This window comes from Amblyraja radiata, chromosome 3, assembly GCF_010909765.2.
Source record: "Amblyraja radiata isolate CabotCenter1 chromosome 3, sAmbRad1.1.pri, whole genome shotgun sequence".
Classification (NCBI taxonomy): domain Eukaryota; kingdom Metazoa; phylum Chordata; class Chondrichthyes; order Rajiformes; family Rajidae; genus Amblyraja; species Amblyraja radiata.
In genome coordinates this window covers 124,102,659-124,120,445 of record NC_045958.1, presented here as the reverse complement: position 1 = coordinate 124,120,445, position 17,787 = coordinate 124,102,659, and the positions used below count along the sequence as shown (strand labels likewise).

Sequence of the window (17,787 nt, the reverse complement as noted above, 5' to 3'; positions counted from 1 at the left end):
TTCACAGCTGCTTAGAATGAAATGGTAGAGTAGTGGTTTTATGAAAATGAATTAATGTGCCCATGGCTAATTGTGAATATATGTCAGGTGCAACTTGGTGGGCATAGCTTTAAGGTGAGAGGGGCAAAGGTTGAAGCAGATGTGCGGGGTAAGTGATTTACACGGAGGGTGGTGGGTGCCTGGAATGTGCTGCCAGGGGTGGTGGTGGAGGCTGATGCATAGTGGTGTTTAAGAGGTTTTTGGATAGGCACATGGATATGTAGGGAATGGAGGGATATGGATCATGTGCAGGCAGATAAGAGTTGGTCTTGACTGTGTTTGGCACAGACATTGTGGGTCGAATGGCCTGTTCTTGGTCTGTGCTGTTCTATGGAACTGCAGAAAAGATGGATGGGGAATAGCCTTGGGAGGCCAGATTAGCTTAATGCTGAGAAGCAACATCACTGGGCTTCAGCCATGACCAACACATTTGTTGATTATCATGTTCTGGGTTGTGCTATTTGGGTGGCACAGTGGTGCAACAGGTAGAACTGTTGTCTCTCAGTTCTACAGAGCCAGATTCGATCCTGACCTCGGGTGCTGTCTATGTGGAGTTTGCACGTTCTCCATGTGTTCACGTGAGTTTCCTCCGGTTGGTCCGGATTCCTCCCACATCCCAAAGACATGCGGGTTTGTAGGTTAATTGGCCCTCAGTAAATTGGGATAACATAGAACTAGTGTGAACGGGTGATCGATGGTCAGCATGGACTGGATGGGCCGAAGGGTCTGTTTCCGTGCTGTATCTCTAAACTGATCTAAACTAAACTGAAAGATGGTAAAAATAGATTCAGCAATAACTTACAAAAGGGCATTGGATGTGTACATGAAAGGGAAGTGTGTGCAGAGTGGGGAGAGGTGTGTAACAAAGAGGATTGGTTTCCACATGCGTGGACAAGCTGTGTACAATTTCCATCTCTCTGACGCCTGCTCCTTGCATCCTTTGTTCAGTTTCTCTGGATGGTTCTGCGGCACCAGATTCCACCGTTGCAACCAGCACGGACATCCCAACACAACCCACCTCAGGTAAGATTCATCTTCTGCCCACTGGGCTTCAGCTTCGAAACGTCTAAAGAACGTACTTGTAGAGCAGAAATCCTCAGTATTAAATTAATGATACAGGTGTGTAATTCCTGCTCTTACAGCAAGATGGGCTTTCAGGTGAAGGCAACTTTGAGGAACTATTCTGACACAGTAAATATGTCAGCCAGTTTGTACACAGCAGCTTCCCACAACTGAAACAAGATATTAATCATTGATTTTTTTGGTGAGGTTGGTTGTGAGGTAATTAGCGGGATGGTAGATTGGAAGAATTTCCTTCCTTTTCTTCAAAACAGTCCAATAAAACCATGTGCATCTTTAACACATTGATCTTGTCATTATCTGACTGTTTCCAGATTCTACATTACGACCCACTGGTGTCACAACATACAAGACTGTTGCCAACATTATTCAATTCAATTCAATTCAACTTTAATGTCATTGCACAAATACTGAGTATGGGTACAACGAAATGCAGTTTTGCGTCAGTCCGTAGTAGTGCAATATCGAAATTTTTAAAAAAAAGAGGATACAGAATAATAAAAAATACAGAATAATTAAACAGTGGGGACGGAGGGACCGGAGGAATCTATCGGCGGGACTCCGAGTTCAGCAATGCGACGGTATGATTGTAGAAGCTGTTCCTCATCCTACTGGTACGAGACCTGAGGCTCCTGTACCGCCTCCCTGATGGGAGGAGGGCAAACAGTCCATGGTTGGGGTGGGAGGGGTCTTTAATGATCTTCCCAGCTCGTTTCAGACACCGTTTTCGGTGGAGGGCATCCATGGCAGGGAGCGGGGCACCGATGATGTGCTGTGCGGTTTTCACCACCCGTTGTAGTGCCTTCCTGTCCGCAACAGTGCAGCTGCTGTACCATACCGTGAAGCAGGCGGTCAGGATGCTCTCGATGGTACACCGGTAGAAGTTGGTCAGGATCTGGGGGGACAGGTGGGCTTTCTTGAGCCTCCTCAGGAAGTAAAGGCGCTGCTGTGCCTTTTTGATCAGCTTGGAGGTGTTGAGGGACCAGGACAAATCCTCCGAGATGTGTACCCCGAGGAATTTGTAGCTGGAGACGCGCTCAACCTCAGTCCCGTTTATGTGGATGGGGGTATGTCTGCCCCCTCTGACCTTCCTGAAGTCGACAATAAGTTCCTTCGTCTTCTTGGAGTTGAGGACAAGGTTATTATTGGCACACCAGGTTGTCAGGTGCTGGACCTCCTCTCTGTAGGCTGACTCATCGTTGTCACTGATCAGTCCTACCACCGTGGTGTCGTCAGCAAACTTAATGATGGCGTTGGATCCGTACTTAGGGATGCAGTCGTGGGTGAAGAGGGAGTAGAGGAGAGGGCTGAGCACACAGCCCTGTGGCACGCCGGTGTTCAGTGTTATAGTGGTGGAGGTGAGGTTGTTGACCCTAACAGACTGTGGTCTGTTGGTGAGGAAATCCAGTGTCCAGTTGCAGAGGGAGGTGGAGATGCCAAGCCCGCTGAGTTTGGTGATCAAGCTGGCGGGATGACAGTGTTGAAAGCGGAGCTGAAATCAATGAACAGCAACCTGATGTAGGAGTTGTTGTTGTCCAGGTGGGTCAGGGCAGAGTGTAGGGCCGCCGATATGGCGTCCTCTGTAGACCTGTTGGCCCGGTAGGCAAACTGATGGGGGTCCAGTGTGGGGGGGAGGCTGGCTTTGAGGTGAGCCAAGATCAGCCGCTCAAAGCACTTAGCAATGACAGGGGTGAGTGCCACTGGGCGGAAATCGTTGAGGCTCCCTGTGGCTGACTGTTTGGGCACTGGCACGATGGTTGATGTCTTGAGGCAAGTGGGGACAACACCCTGGGCCAGTGAGAGATTGAAAATGTCGGTAAAGACTGGGGATAGTTGTCCAGTACATGCCCTAAGCACCCGGCCAGGGATGCCATCGGGGCCGGCAGCTTTGCGCTCATTCACCTTGCTCAGTGCATCCACTACATCTCCACTGGAACCACAACAGGTGAGACTTACAGTGTTGTGTTCAGGTATGATCAACATGTTATAGGAAAGATGTTGTCGAGCAGGAAAGGGAACTGAGAAGATTTACGAGGATGTGGCCAGGACTCGAGAGCCTGAGCTACAGGGAGACGTTGGGCAGGCTAGGACTCTATTCCTTGCAGTGGATGAAGAGTGATTTTATAGAGGTGTATAAGATCATGAGTGGATTAGACAGAGTAACTGCACAGTCGTTTATCCAGAATAGGGGAATCTAGAACCAAAGGACTTAGTTTTAAGGTGAGGGGGGGGGGGGGATAGATAGGAACCAGAGGGGCAACTGTTTTACACAAAGGCTGGTGGGTGTATATATGAGGAGGTAGTTGAGGCATTTAAAAAACATTTGGACAGGTACATGGACAGGACAGGTTTAGATGGATATGGACCTAACACAAGCCGGTGGGACAGGTGTAGATGGGGCATGTTGGTCGGCATGGACAGGTTGGGCTGAAGGGCCTGTTTTCACATTGACGACTCTGTGCCTCTGTGAATTTCAATGTTCATAACGTTTCGTTGTTTTAAAGCTCTCAGTCCGAGTTGTTCTAAAATTGATTATTTATTCAGATTTTGTGACATATGTGTGAATATAGTTAAAAGTAAGGAAAGAAAAATGCAATGTCTGGTGTGATGTTTGATCTGGAGTAACCGTGGTGGATGGTAAAGAGTTCACATCAATCTGATGTTGCTAAAGCACGACCTGTAATATTGGTTCATATGGTTTTGGGTCCAATGAGGGTTGAGCAGATTGAATACATTGCTGTGGAGACCACGACAGGTTACTCATGAAACACGTGGTCCTGAGTGGTCATTTGTCATTTCACCATAGTCATTGAATCACCTGGGGCATTCAAAGACCCCACCCCACTCCATCCCTCCCCCAACGCACACCCCCGCCCCCACCACACTCCCCCCACCCCTCCCCCCCACCCCAAACCACCCCCCACCCCACAACCGCCTCACCCCATCATCCCCCCCCACCCCAACCTACCCCACCCCACACCCCCCCACTCCACCCCACCCCCCCACCCCACAACCGCCTCACCCCATCATCCCCCCCACCCCAACCTACCCCACCCCACACCCCCCCACCCCACCCCTCCCCCCCACCCCCCACAACCGCCTCACCCCATCATCCCCCCCACCCCAACTTGCCCCACCCCACACCCCCCCACACCACCTCTCCCCCCCACCCCACAACCGCCTCACCCCATCATCCCCCCCACCCCAACCTACCCCACCCCACACCCCCCCACCCCACTCCTCCCCCCCACCCCACAACCGCCTCACCCCATCATCCCCCCCACCCCAACCTACCCCACCCCACAACCCCCCACCCCACCCCTCCCCCTCACCCCACAACCGCCTCACCCCATCATCCCCCCCACCCGAACCTACCCCACCCCACACCCCCCACCCAACCTGCTCCCACCCCACAACCCCAAAGTTGCCTGATAACAGCTGGGAAGAAACTCTCCCTGAATCTGGAGGTGTGTGTTTTCACACTTCTGTACCTCTTGCCCGATGGGAGAGGGGAGAAGAGGGAGTGGCCAGGGTGCGACTGGTCCTTGATGATGCCGCTGGCCTTGCCGAGGCCTCACCTGCCATTGTCTTTCCCACATCCCTTTAAACCTTTCCCCTCCATGTACCTGTTCAGATGCTTTTAAAATTATTATATGTTTAATTTTGCATCCTTCCTGGTGGAAAATTAAAATGATGATTGATGGTCAGCATGGACTGGATGGGCCGAAGGGTCTGTTTCCGTGCTGTATCTCTAAATTGATCTAAACTAAACTGAAAGATGGTAAAAATAGATTCAGCAGTAACTTACAAAAGGGCATTGGATGTGTACATGAAAGGGAAGTGTGTGCAGAGTGGGGAGAGGTGTGTAACAAAGAGGATTGGTTTCCACATGCGTGTACAAGCTGTGTACAATTTCCATCTCTCTGACGCCTGCTCCTTGCATCCTTTGTTCAGTTTCTCTGGATGGTTCTGCGGCACCAGATTCCACCGTTGCACCTGGGGCATTCAAAGACCCCACCCCACCCCTCCCCCACACTGCCCCCCCCCCCACCCCACCCCACTCCACCCCACTCCACCCCACCCCACCCCTGGAATGTTGGAGAAAGTAAGGAACTGCCTGATGATGCCAGGTGTAGCTACAGTTTGAAGAGGAATGACTGCCTCCGACCATCCACCTCATTGGAGACCAGCAGACTATCTTTATGGACTTTACTGGACTTTATACTAAGCATTATTCCCTTTATCCTGTATCTGTACACTGTGGACGGCTTGATTGTAATCATGTATAGTCTTACCGCTGACTGAATGGCACACAATATAAAAGCTTTTAACTGTACCTCGGTACACTTAACGTAACAAAACTTAATGAAAGTAACCTTGTTCAGCAGAGCCAGGCCTTGTTATTGAAAAGGCAAATGATACACAGCTACTGGGAACGAGCAGGATTGTGGAATTCAATAGATTATTACTTTGAAGAGCTGCAGGGACAGGAGATTCCATCATTTAACGTGGGTTACATTAAGTCATAGAGACATACAGCGTGGAAACAGGCCCTTCGGCCCAACTTGTCCATGCCAATAAACATGCCCCACCTATATTAGTTTGAGTTTGAGTTTAGTTTATTGTCACGTGTACCGAGGAACAATGAAAAGTTTTTGTTGAGTGCTGACCAGTCAGTGGAAAGACAACACATGATTACAGTTTAGCCATCCACAGTGTACAGATACAGGATAAAAGGAATAACGTCAATAACGTTTAGTGCAAGATAAAGTCCAGTAAAAATAGTCCAAGGGTCTCCAATGAGGTCGATATTGTAGTTCTGTAGTAGATTGCTCTCTAAATGGTGAGGGGATGATTCAGTTGCCTGATAACAGCTGGGAAGAAACTGCACCTGAATCTGGAGGTGTGTGTTTTCACACTTCTGTACCTTTTGCCTGATGGGAGAGGGGAGACGAGGGAGTGGCCAGGGTGAGACTGGTCCTTGATTATCCTGTGGGCCTTGCCGAGGCCTCACCTGCCATTGTTTTTCCCACATCCCTTTAAACCTTTCCCCTCCACGTACCTGTTCAAATGCTTTTAAAATTATTTTATTGCATCCTTCCTGATGGAAAATTAAAATGATGATTAATGGTCGGCATGGACTGGATGGGCCGAAGGGTCTGTTTCCGTGCTGTATCTCTAAACTGTACTAAACTAAACTGAAGATGGTAAAAATAGATTCAGCAGTAACTTACAAAAGGGCATTGGATGTGTACATGAAAGGGAAGTGTGTGCAGAGTGGGGAGAGGTGTGTAACAAAGAGGATCGGTTTCCACATGCGTGTACAAGCTGTGTACAATTTCCATCTCTCTGACGCCTGCTCCTTGCATCCTTTGTTCAGTTTCTCTGGATGGTTCTGCGGCACCAGATTCCACCGTTGCAACCAGCACGGACGTCCCAACACAACCCACCTCAGGTAAGATTCATCTTCTGCCCACTGGACTTCAGCTTCGAAACGTCAAAAGAACGTACTTGTAGAGCAGAAATCCTCAGTATTAAATGAATGATACAGGTGTGTAATTCCTGCTCTTACAGCAAGATGGGCTTTCAGGTGAAGGCAACTTTGAGGAACTATTCTGACACAGTAAACGTGTCAGCCAGTTTGTACACAGCATCTTCCCACAACTGCAACAAGATATTAATCATTGATTTTTGGTGAGGTTGGTTGAGAAGTAATTAGCGGGACAGGGGATTGGAAGAATTTTCTTCCTTTTCTTCAAAACAGTCCAATAAAACCATGTACATCTTTAACACATTGATCTTGTCACATTATCTGACTGTTTCCTGATTCTACATTACGACCCACTGGTGTCACACCAGACATGGCTGGCCACTAGGGGGCGCCGCATGATGGCAGCCTCTGCCTACAGTCTGTCTGTTTTTCTATCTTTAAAAAAAAAAATTGTTTAAAAGCATGTTTTGGAGGATTTTAAAGTATTTCTACGTGGGGGAGGGGGGTAGGGTAAGGGGGAAACCATTTCCCAGTCACTTCCTGGCGAGGATGTGACTATTCTCCGAGTCTCAGCTTTGCCCCCCCCCCCCCTCTTGCGGCCTACCAACTGGATTGGAGTGGCCTTTCCTGCCGGAGACCGGACCAGAGCTTCAGCGGCACCGCAGCACTGGATTCACCGCGGAGCGGGCGATCCCTTACCTGGATCGTCGTTTGAAGCTCCGGAGTGTTGGGCCTGCTGCTTCAACATCATGGAGTTGTGGTTTGCGGAGCTCCCAGCGCGGGCGGCGCTGGCTTCAACATCGCGGAGTCCTGGGACCACTTTGCCGAGGGCCGCCAGCGTGAATCAACGCCCAGCGCAGCCTGTGGACTTCGGGAGCCGCAGTCTACGGTAGGAAGAGGCTGATTCGGATGTCCAAGCCGCTGAGAATGGTCTTCAGTTCCGACGTCGGAGTTCAATCATCGGTGAGCGGGCCTGAACATCAGACCGCCCGTAGCGACGACAGCGAGGGGCTCTGGAGCCCCCGACCACGTGTGAACAACAGAGGAGGATGACTGAACTTTGGTGCCTTCCCCCACAGTGGGAAACTTTGATTCCGCTGTGTGGTGATGTCTGTGTTAAAGGCCATCGGGTTCTGTGCTCTTTAATATTCGCATGGCTGTATGGTGACCACACATTTCACTGTAGCAATTGGTACATGTGACAATAAATGTCTCTTGTCTCTGTGTCTTGTCTTTTCTTGCCAACATTAAACATCTCCACTGGAACCACAATAGGTGAGTCTTAGAGTGTCGTGTTCAGATATGGTCAACCTGTTATAGAAAAGATGTTGTCAAGCAGGAAAGGGAACAGAAGATTTACGAGGATGTGGCCAGGATTCGAGAGCATGAGCTACACATAATAGACAATAGGTGCAGGAGAAGGCCATTTGACCCCTTCGACCTAGCATCGCCATTAAGTGTAAGCATGGCTGATCATCCACAATCAGTTCCTACCTTCTCACCATATCCCCTGACTAAGAGCCCTATCTAACTCCCTCTTGAAAGCATCTAGTGAATTGGCCTCCACCGCCTTCTGAGGCAGAGAATTCCACAGATTCACAACTCTCTGGGTTAAAACATTTTACTCATCTTCGAATAAGGGGTAATGGCCCCTTACCCCTTATTCTTAATCTGTGGCCCATGGTTCTGGACTCCCCCAAAATCGGGAAAATGTTTCCCGCCTCTAGCGTGTCCAATCCCTTAATAATCATATGTTTCAATAAGATATCCTCTCATCCTTCTAAACTCCAGAGTATACAGGCCTAGCCGCTCCATTCAATCAACATATGACAGTCCTGCCATCCCGGGAATTAATCTTGTGAACCTACACTGCACTCCCTTGATAGCAAGAGTGTCCTTCCTCAAATTTGGAGACCAAGATTGCACACAATGCTCCCGGTGTGGTCTCACTGGGGCCCTGTACAACTGCAGAAGGACCTCTTTGCTCCTATAATCAACTCTTCTTGTTATGAAGGCCAACATACCATTAGCTTTCTTCACTGCCTGCTGTACCTGCATGCCTACTTTCAGTGACTAATGAACAAGGACCTCCAGATCTTGTTGTAATTCCCCTTTTCCCAAATTGACACCATCCAGATAATAATCTGCCTTCCTGATTTTGCCCCCAAAGTGGATTACCTCACATTTAGAATAGAATAGAATAGTTTCTTTATTGTCATTGTAACATGAACCATGTACAACGAAATTGTAAAATGTCAGCCAGTCAGTGCACCATTCAAACATTTCTAAAAGCTAACGATACATACAAGGTAAAATATTTTAAAAAAGATAAACAACTAAAATAAATATCATGAAAATAGCACGCATAAACACCCAGCCCTACATCCTTCTGTCGATTTCACAGTCTCTTATTATGTATCGCCCCTGCGTTCCTTGGCGGCTACATTTAGTGCCTTTATAGCAGTGGGGTAAAAACTGTTTTTAAGTCTGTTTGTCCTTGTCCTTGTAGATCTGTACCGTCTGCCTGACGGTAACAGTTCAAACAGGGAGTGTCCGGGGTGGGAAATGTCCTTTATAATACTCTGGGATTTTTTGATGCAGCGGGAACTGTGTAAGTCCTCCAAGGTAAGTAGAGGGCAGCCGACAATCCTCTGGGCGTTGTCAATGGCCCTCTGGAGCGCTTTCCTCTGAGCCGCTGTGCAGCTGGTGTACCATACGCATACACAGTATGTTAGGATGCTCTCAATGGAGCACCGATAAAAGGACAGCAGCAGTCTCTGAGTGATGTTATTCTTCCTGAGCACCCTCAGGAAGTGCAGTCTCTGCTGGACCTTTTTCAGCAGCGCAGAGGTGTTCACGCTCCACGTCAGTTCCTCCTCAATATGGATTCCCAGGAAGCGGAAATCCGCCACCCTCTCCACACAGTCCCCTCTGATAGTTAATGGTACCATGTCCGTTTTATTCTTTCTGAAGTCTATTATTATTTCCTTTGTCTTTAAGGTGTTGAGGAGCAGGTTATTTTCTCCACACCACACCACATTAAACTTCATCTGCCATGCATTTGCCCACTCCCCCAACCTGTCCAAATCACCCTGCATCCTCCTAGCATTCTCTTCACAGTTCACACTGCCACCCAGCTTTGTGTCATCTGCAAATTTGCTAATGTTACTTTGAATACCTTCATCTAAATCATTGATGTATATTGTAAATAGCTGCGTTCCCAGCACTGAGCCTTGCGGTACCCCACTAGTCACTGCCTGCCATTCTGAAAGGGACCCGTTAATCCCTACTCTTTGTTTCCTGTCTGCCAACCACTTCACTATCCATGTCAGCACTCTACCCCCAATACCATGTGCCCCAATTTTGCCCACTAATTTCCTATGTGTGACCTTATCAAATGCTTTCTCAGGGTCCAGGTACACTACATCCACTGGCTCTCCCTTGTCCATTTTCGAAGTTACATCCTCAAAAGATTACAGAAGTTTAGTCAAGCATGATTTCCCCTTCGTAAATCCATGCTGACTCGGACCCATCCTGTTACTGCTATCCAAATGTGTCGCTATTTCAGCTTTTCTAATTGACTCCAGCATCTTCCCCACCACCGATGTCAGGATAACGTCTATAATTCCTTGTTTTCTCTCTCCCACCTTTCTTAAAAAGTGGGATTACATTAGCTACCCTCCAGTCCACAGGAACTGATCCTGAATATATAGAACATTTGAAAATTATCACCAATGCGTCCACGACCAAACCATCAGGCCCTGGGGATTTATCAGCCTTCAGTCCCATCAGTCTACCCAACACCATTTCCTGCCTAATGCAAATTTCCTTCAGTTCCTCCGTCACCCCAGATCCTCTGGCCACTACTATATCAGGAAGACTGCTTGTGTCTTCCTTAGTGAAGACAGATCCAAAGTAGCTGTTCAACTCATCTGCCATTTTCTTGTTCCCCATAATAAATTCACCTGTTTCAGTCTTCAAGGCTCCAACTTTGGTCTAAACTAATGTTTTCCTCTTCACATACCTAAAGAGGTTTTTACTATCCTGCTTTATATTCTTGGCTAGCTTACCTTCGTACCTCATTTTTTCTCCCTGTATTGCCTTTTTAGTTATCTTCTGTTGCTCTTTAAACGTTACCCAATCCTCTGGCTACCCGCTCATCTTTGCTACGTTGTACTTCTCTTTTATTTTATACTGTCCCTGACGTCCCTTGTCCGTCACGGTCGCCCCTTACTCCCCTTGGAATCTTTCTTCCTCTTTGGAATGAACTGATCCTGCACTGTAAATACCTTAGTGTCACACAGGTTGAAGCACAAGCATCTTTATTGTCTAGTTCATCATCACATATGCAGTACATCACACGTTCAGTCTACTGCAGCTACTGAAGACAATAGGCGCGTTCTTACACTATAAACATGCATTAGGCGGAGTTATAATTACTAAGCATTCTGATTGACTAACATGCAATAGCCAATCTACATCTCTCCTTGTATAAATGAAAAAACAACTAAGGCATTTCAAACTATAAACCAAGTAAATAATAATGGGGTTAAAGATAATCACCATATCTAATAGGTGGCCTGCTAACCCACCCGGTCCTCGTACGGTATGGGGCTGCCTCATCAACCTTTTCCTCCAAAAAGATGAGGGCTGGGGTAGGTAAATCCGCGGGTCTGTGGGGAGAGACCGCAGGGGAACCTGGGGTGGACCGGCGCGGGGATCCCGGGATGCTGGTTACAACAGGGGGACGCAGGGACAGAACGACGCGGGGAGTGGGCGGACCCGGTAGCGGCAGGTGCTGGAACGGCTGCAACAGGCGTTGGGTTAAACTTGAGCAGTGGGGGCATCAGGACCCTGGGATAGAAACATAGAAACATAGAAATTAGGTGCAGGAGTAGGCCATTCGGCCCTTCGAGCCTGCACCGCCATTCAATATGATCATGGCTGATCATCCAACTCAGTATCCCGTACCTGCCTTCTCTCCATACCCTCTGATCCCCTTAGCCACAAGGGCCACATCTAACTCCCTCTTAAATATAGCCAATGAACTGGCCTCGACTACCCTCTGTGGCAGGGAGTTCCAGAGATTCACCACTCTCTGTGTGAAAAAAGTTCTTCTCATCTCGGTTTTAAAGGATTTCCCCCTTATCCTTAAGCTGTGACCCCTTGTCCTGGACTTCCCCAACATCGGGAGCAATCTTCCTGCATCTAGCCTGTCCAACCCCTTAAGAATTTTGTAAGTTTCTATAAGATCCCCTCTCAATCTCCTAAATTCTAGAGAGTATAAACCAAGTCTATCCAGTCTTTCTTCATAAGACAGTCCTGACATCCCAGGAATCAGTCTGGTGAACCTTCTCTGCACTCCCTCTATGGCAATAATGTCCTTCCTCAGATTTGGAGACCAAAACTGTACGCAATACTCCAGGTGTGGTCTCACCAAGACCCTGTACAACTGCAGTAGAACCTCCCTGCTCCTATACTCAAATCCTTTTGCTATGAAAGCTAACATACCATTCGCTTTCTTCACTGCCTGCTGCACCTGCATGCCCACTTTCAATGACTGGTGTACCATGACACCCAGGTCTCGCTGCATCTCCCCTTTTCCTAGTCGGCCACCATTTAGATAATAGTCTGCTTTCATGTTTTTGCCACCAAAATGGGTAACCTCACATTTATCCACATTATACTGCATCTGCCAAACATTTGCCCACTCACCCAGCCTATCCAAGTCACCTTGCAGTCTCCTAGCATCCTCCTCACAGCTAACACTACCCCCCAGCTTAGTGTCATCCGCAAACTTGGAGATATTGCCTTCAATTCCCTCATCCAGATCATTAATATATATTGTAAATAGCTGGGGTCCCAGCACTGAGCCTTGTGGTACCCCACTAGTCACTGCCTGCCATTGTGAAAAGGACCCGTTTACTCCTACTCTTTGCTTCCTGTTTGCCAGCCAGTTCTCTATCCACATCAATACTGAACCCCCAATGCCGTGTGCTTTAAGTTTGTAAACTAATCTCTTATGTGGGACCTTGTCGAAAGCCTTCTGGAAGTCCAGATACACCACATCCACTGGTTCTCCCCTATCCACGCTACTAGTTACATCCTCGAAAAATTCTATAAGATTCGTCAGACATGATTTACCTTTTGTAAAGCCATGCTGACTTTGTCCAATGATTTCACCACTTTCCAAATGTGCTGCTATCCCATCTTTAATAACTGACTCTAGCAGTTTCCCCACTACCGATGTTAGACTAACTGGTCTGTAATTCCCCGTTTTCTCTCTCCCTTCCTTCTTAAAAAGTGGGGTTACGTTTGCTACCCGCCAATCCTCAGGAACTACTCCAGAATCTAAAGAGTTTTGAAAGATTATTACTAATGCATCCACTATTTCTGGAGCTACTTCCTTAAGTACTCTGGGATGCAGCCTATCTGGCCCTGGGGATTTATCGGCCTTTAATCCATTTAATTTACCCAACACCACTTCCCGGCTAACCTGGATTTCACTCAATTCCTCCAACTCCTTTGACCCGCGGTCCCCTGCTATTTCGGGCAGATTATTTATGTCTTCCTTAGTGAAGACGGAACCAAAGTAGTTATTCAATTATTCAATTGGTCCGCCATATCCTTGTTCCCCGTATCCTTGTTCCCCATGATGCCGGACGACGTTCCTTCACAGGAAGGAGATGTTGACGGTTGCGTAATAGAGGACACCATCGACTTCGATCAGGCAGGAGCGTGGTTCCTTAGAGAGGCCGTGAATGTGTCCCAGTTTGGTATATCCTTTACCTGTTTGCAGTCGTACCACTTGGCCTTGTATAAGTGGTTTGCTGGTCTTTTCATGACAGCGTTTCTGCGTGTCTTGATTAAACTGTACACACTTCTGTATTACGGCAGGGGGGGGGGGCAGACTTTTGGTCGTAGCTGTTGCTGGGAGACAGGCAGTGGAGGGCGTGTCCGGCGGGACTTCAGCCACTGGCTAGAGAGCCGAGAATGTTGTCTCTTGCAATGTTTCGCAGGTTCAGCAGGTCCAGGTAGACATCAGATTTAGCTCGATAGGAGCGTTGCATGACTTGTTTTGCGCTTCGAACAGCACACTCGACAAGTCCATTGGACTGGGGGTATTCTGGGCTGCTGGAGACGTGTTGGAAGTTCCACCGTTTTACAAAGTCCTTAAATTTTTGGCTGGTGAATTGAGTTCCATTGTCAGTCTGAAGGCCAACCGGTACCCCATGTACAGAAAGGTGTATTTTCAGCTTTTGGATCACTGCTTCAAAAGTGATTGTTGGCAGAAAGTCAATTTCGAACCAGTTAGAGTAGGAGTCCACTAACACAAGGTAGTGTTTCCCGTGCCATTCGAAGATATCAGAAGGCAGTGATGACCATGGTAGAGAGGTAGCTGGCTGGGATAGGAGGGGCTGCTTCTGCTGGTGGGGTGCAAATTGTTGCAGATCGCGCACAATTCTGTTTTTTCACGTATGTACTTGGTCATCCCGGGCCAGTAGATCATATCTGTGGCTCGTTTTAGAGTGACCTCCGTGCCAGGGTGGCCTCCGTGGATTTCCTCATAGTACTCGTTTCGCAGGGTTACGGGAATGACCGTCTTGTGACCCTTGACAATTATTCCGTCCCGTAACACCAGTTCGTCACAGACCAGGAAGTAGGGTCGTATAAGTGGGGTGCTGGACTGCTTGTTTGGCCACCCACCTCTTATGACGGAGGTCAGCAGCTGTGAGGTTTTGTCTGCAGCTGTGTGTTGGGCAAGGTGGCGCAGATGATCAGTGGGCACGAACAAGACCTTCAGGACCAAGAATTCGTCCTGTTCAAACATGTGTCGTTCACTGGTGGTGTGCGGGGCTATGGATAGCGTGTCTGCGATGTGCATGTCTTTAAGTTCAAGTTCAAGTGAGTTTATTGTCATGTGTCCCTGTATAGGACAATGAAATTCTTGCTTTGCTTAAGCACACAGAAAATAGTAGGCATTTACTACAAAACAGATAAATGTGTCCATATACCATGATATAAATATATACACACATGAATAAATAAACTAATAGTGCAAATAACAGAAAGTGGTTGGTAATAATCAGAGTTTTGTCCGAGCCAGGTTTAATAGCCTGATGGCTGAGGGGAAGTAACTATTCCTGAACCTGGTTGTTGCAGTCTTCAGGCTCCTGTACCTTCTACCTGAAGGTAGCAGGGAGATGAGTGTGTGGCCAGGATGGTGTGGGTCTTTGATGATACGGCCAGCCTTTTTGAGGCAGCGATTGCGATAAATCCCCTCAATGGAAGGAAGGTCAGAGCCGATGATGGACTGGGCAGTGTTTACTACTTTTTGTAGTCTTTTCCTCTCCAGGGCGCTCAAATTGCCGAACCAAACCACGATGCAACCGGTCAGCATGCTCTCTACTGTGCACCTGTAGAAGTTAGAGAGAGTCTTCCTTGACAATCCGACTCTCCGTAATCTTCTCAGAAAGTAGAGGCGCTGATGTGCTTTTTTGATGATTGCATTAGTGTTCTCGGACCAGGAAAGATCTTCAGAGATGTGCACGCCCAGGAATTTGAAGCTCTTGACCCTTTCAACCATCGACCCGTTGATATAAATGGGGCTCTGGGTCCCCCTCCTACTCCTTCCAAAGTCCACAATCAGTTCCTTGGTTTTGCTGGTGTTGAGGGCCAGGTTATTGCGCTGGCACCATATGGACAGTTGCTCGATCTCTCTTCTGTACTCTGATTCATCCCCATCAGTGATACGCCCCACAATAGTGGTGTCGTCAGCGAACTTGATGATGGAGTTCGCACTGTGGTTCGCTACGCAGTCATGGGTATAGAGTGAGTACAGCAGGGGGCTGAGCACGCAGCCTTGAGGTGCTCCCGTGCTGATTGTTATTGAGGCTGACACATTTCCACCAATACGAACAGACTGTGGTCTGTGGACGAGGAAGTCAAGGATCCAGTTGCAGAGGGATGCGCAGAGACCCAGTTCTGCGAGTTTGGTAACCAGTTTGGAGGGGATGATTGTGTTAAATGCCGAGCTGTAATCAATGAATAACAGCCTGACATATGAGTTTTTGTTGTCCAAGTGGTCCAGTGCGGAGTGGAGGGCCAGCGAGATCGCATCCACCGTTGATCTGTTGTGGCGGTACGCGAACTGCAGTGGGTCCAGGTTTTTGTCGATGTAGGAGTTGATTTGCTCCATGATCAACCTCTCAAAGCACTTCATCACCACCGGCGTTAGTGCCACTGGTCGATAGTCATTGAGGCATGTCACCTTACTCTTCTTGGGCACCGGTATAATTGATGCCCTTTTAAAGCAGGTGGGGACCTCAGACCTCAGAAGTGAGAGGTTGAAAATGTCCGTAAAAACTCCCGCCAGTTGGTCCGCACAGGTTTTTAGAACACGACCGGGTATACCATCAGGACCAGGTGCTTTTCGGGGGTTCACCCCCCTGAAGGATTTCCTGACATCGGCCTCTGTGACTGAGACTGAAATGCCATCGCAGCGAATGGGGGATCGGGAAGGCACATCAGTATTTTCCCTGTCAAAGCGTGCGTAAAACGCATTGAGCTCGTCAGGGAGTGATGTTACACCGGCATTCGAGCTGCCTCCTGGTTTTGCCTTGTAGGAGGTGATTGCATTCAGACCCTGCCACAGCTGCCGAACATCTGTCTCGTCCTCCAGTTTGGAGCAGAAGTCCCTTTTGGCCTTTTTGATGACCTTACCAAGGTCGTATCTGGTCTTCATGTAGGCCACTGTATCATCGGATGTGAATGCCCTGTGTCTGGACTTCAGGAGAGTGCGGATCTCAAAGTTCATCCAAGGTTTCTGATTGGGAAACACTCGGAAGGTTTTTGTAGGGATGCAGTCCTCCACACATTTCTTTATGAAGTCTGTAACGACTGTGGCATATTCGTTCAAGTCTGTTGCCGAGTCCTTGAACATTGCCCAGTCTACAGACTCCAAACAGTCCTGGAGTTGTTCTTCTGCCCCCCCCCCCCCCGTCCAGCTCTGTGCTGTCCTCACTTCTGGGGGTGCGCTCTTGAATTGCTGCCTGTAGGCAGGAAGAAGCAGCACCGCGGTATGGTCGGACTTACCGAAGTGAGGGCGAGGGATAGACCGATAGGCATTCTTGATGGTGGTGTAGCAGTGGTCGAGGGTGTTAGGTCCTCTGGTGCAGCAGGAGACATGTTGGTGGAAGTTGGGGAGTGATTTCTTGAGGTTCGCCTTATTGAAGTCCCCAGCAATGGTGGTAAATGCCTCGGGGTAAGACGTCTGGTGTTTGTTGACCACGGCCTGCAGCTCCTCCAGTGCCAGACGGACGTCTGCCTGGGGTGGGATGTAGACCGCGGTCAGGATAACGGAGGTGAATTCTCTCGGGAGGTAGAAGGGACGGCACTTCACCGCCAGATGTTCAAGGTGTGGAGAGCAGGAGTTGGACAGGACTGCCACGTCTGAACACCACGCAGAGTTGACCATGAGGCAGACGCCCCCTCCTCTCCCTTTCCCAGATGCCAGGGTACGGTCCATGCGGTGGATGGAGAACCCTTCAGGCTGGACCGCTGAGTCTGGGGAGCTGGGGGTGAGCCATGTCTCTGTGAAACAGAACACAGAGCATTCCCTCAGCTCCCTTTGATAAAGCAGTCTTGCCCTTAAGTCCTCCACTTTGTTTTCAAGGGACTGTACATTAGCCAGTAGGATAGTAGGGAGAGGGGGCCGAAGTCCCCTGCGCTTCATTCTGACCTGAAGTCCTGCCCGACGGCCACGTTTCCGGACACAATGGAGGCTTCCCCTTTGTTTCCAGGTACTGTACTTGCTGTACCTGCTGTTTCTGCGGACCTGCGCTGGAACGGGGATTCCCTCAGACTGCAGCTCCAGCTCTGTAACGAACGGGGATTCCCTCAAAGTCGGCAGCTGCAGCTCCAGCTCCGTTGTTGCTGGGAGATCCAGCCCGTCGGCTCTGGGGGTCATCCCGGGGTCTCCAGGTACCGTACCTGGGATCCTCAGTCGGGTCGGGAGTTCCACAGCCAGCGTGGGAAAGTTTAAAGTCCGGGGCTCCCACAGCTGCGGGAGATCGCGAAATTGCGAGAGCCTTGAGATGCTCAAGCAGCTTGTCCGAAACGGCACCGATTTCTGCCGTTTTCTGATCCAGGTAAGTTGTTGGAAGTTGTAGTTGAGC

The 17,787-nt window shown here is 48.9% G+C and overlaps 1 protein-coding gene across 1 annotated transcript in view; it reads left to right on the top strand.

Annotated features, from left to right (window-relative positions):
• Positions 1–17,787, top strand: part of LOC116971607 (transmembrane protease serine 11D-like) — a 72,330-nt gene that overhangs the window by 35,787 nt on the left and 18,756 nt on the right. The window contains exon 8 of the mRNA XM_033018842.1: positions 6,500–6,574. Within this exon, the coding sequence (XP_032874733.1) occupies positions 6,500–6,574 (75 nt within the window). The remainder of the gene's footprint in view (positions 1–6,499; positions 6,575–17,787) is intronic.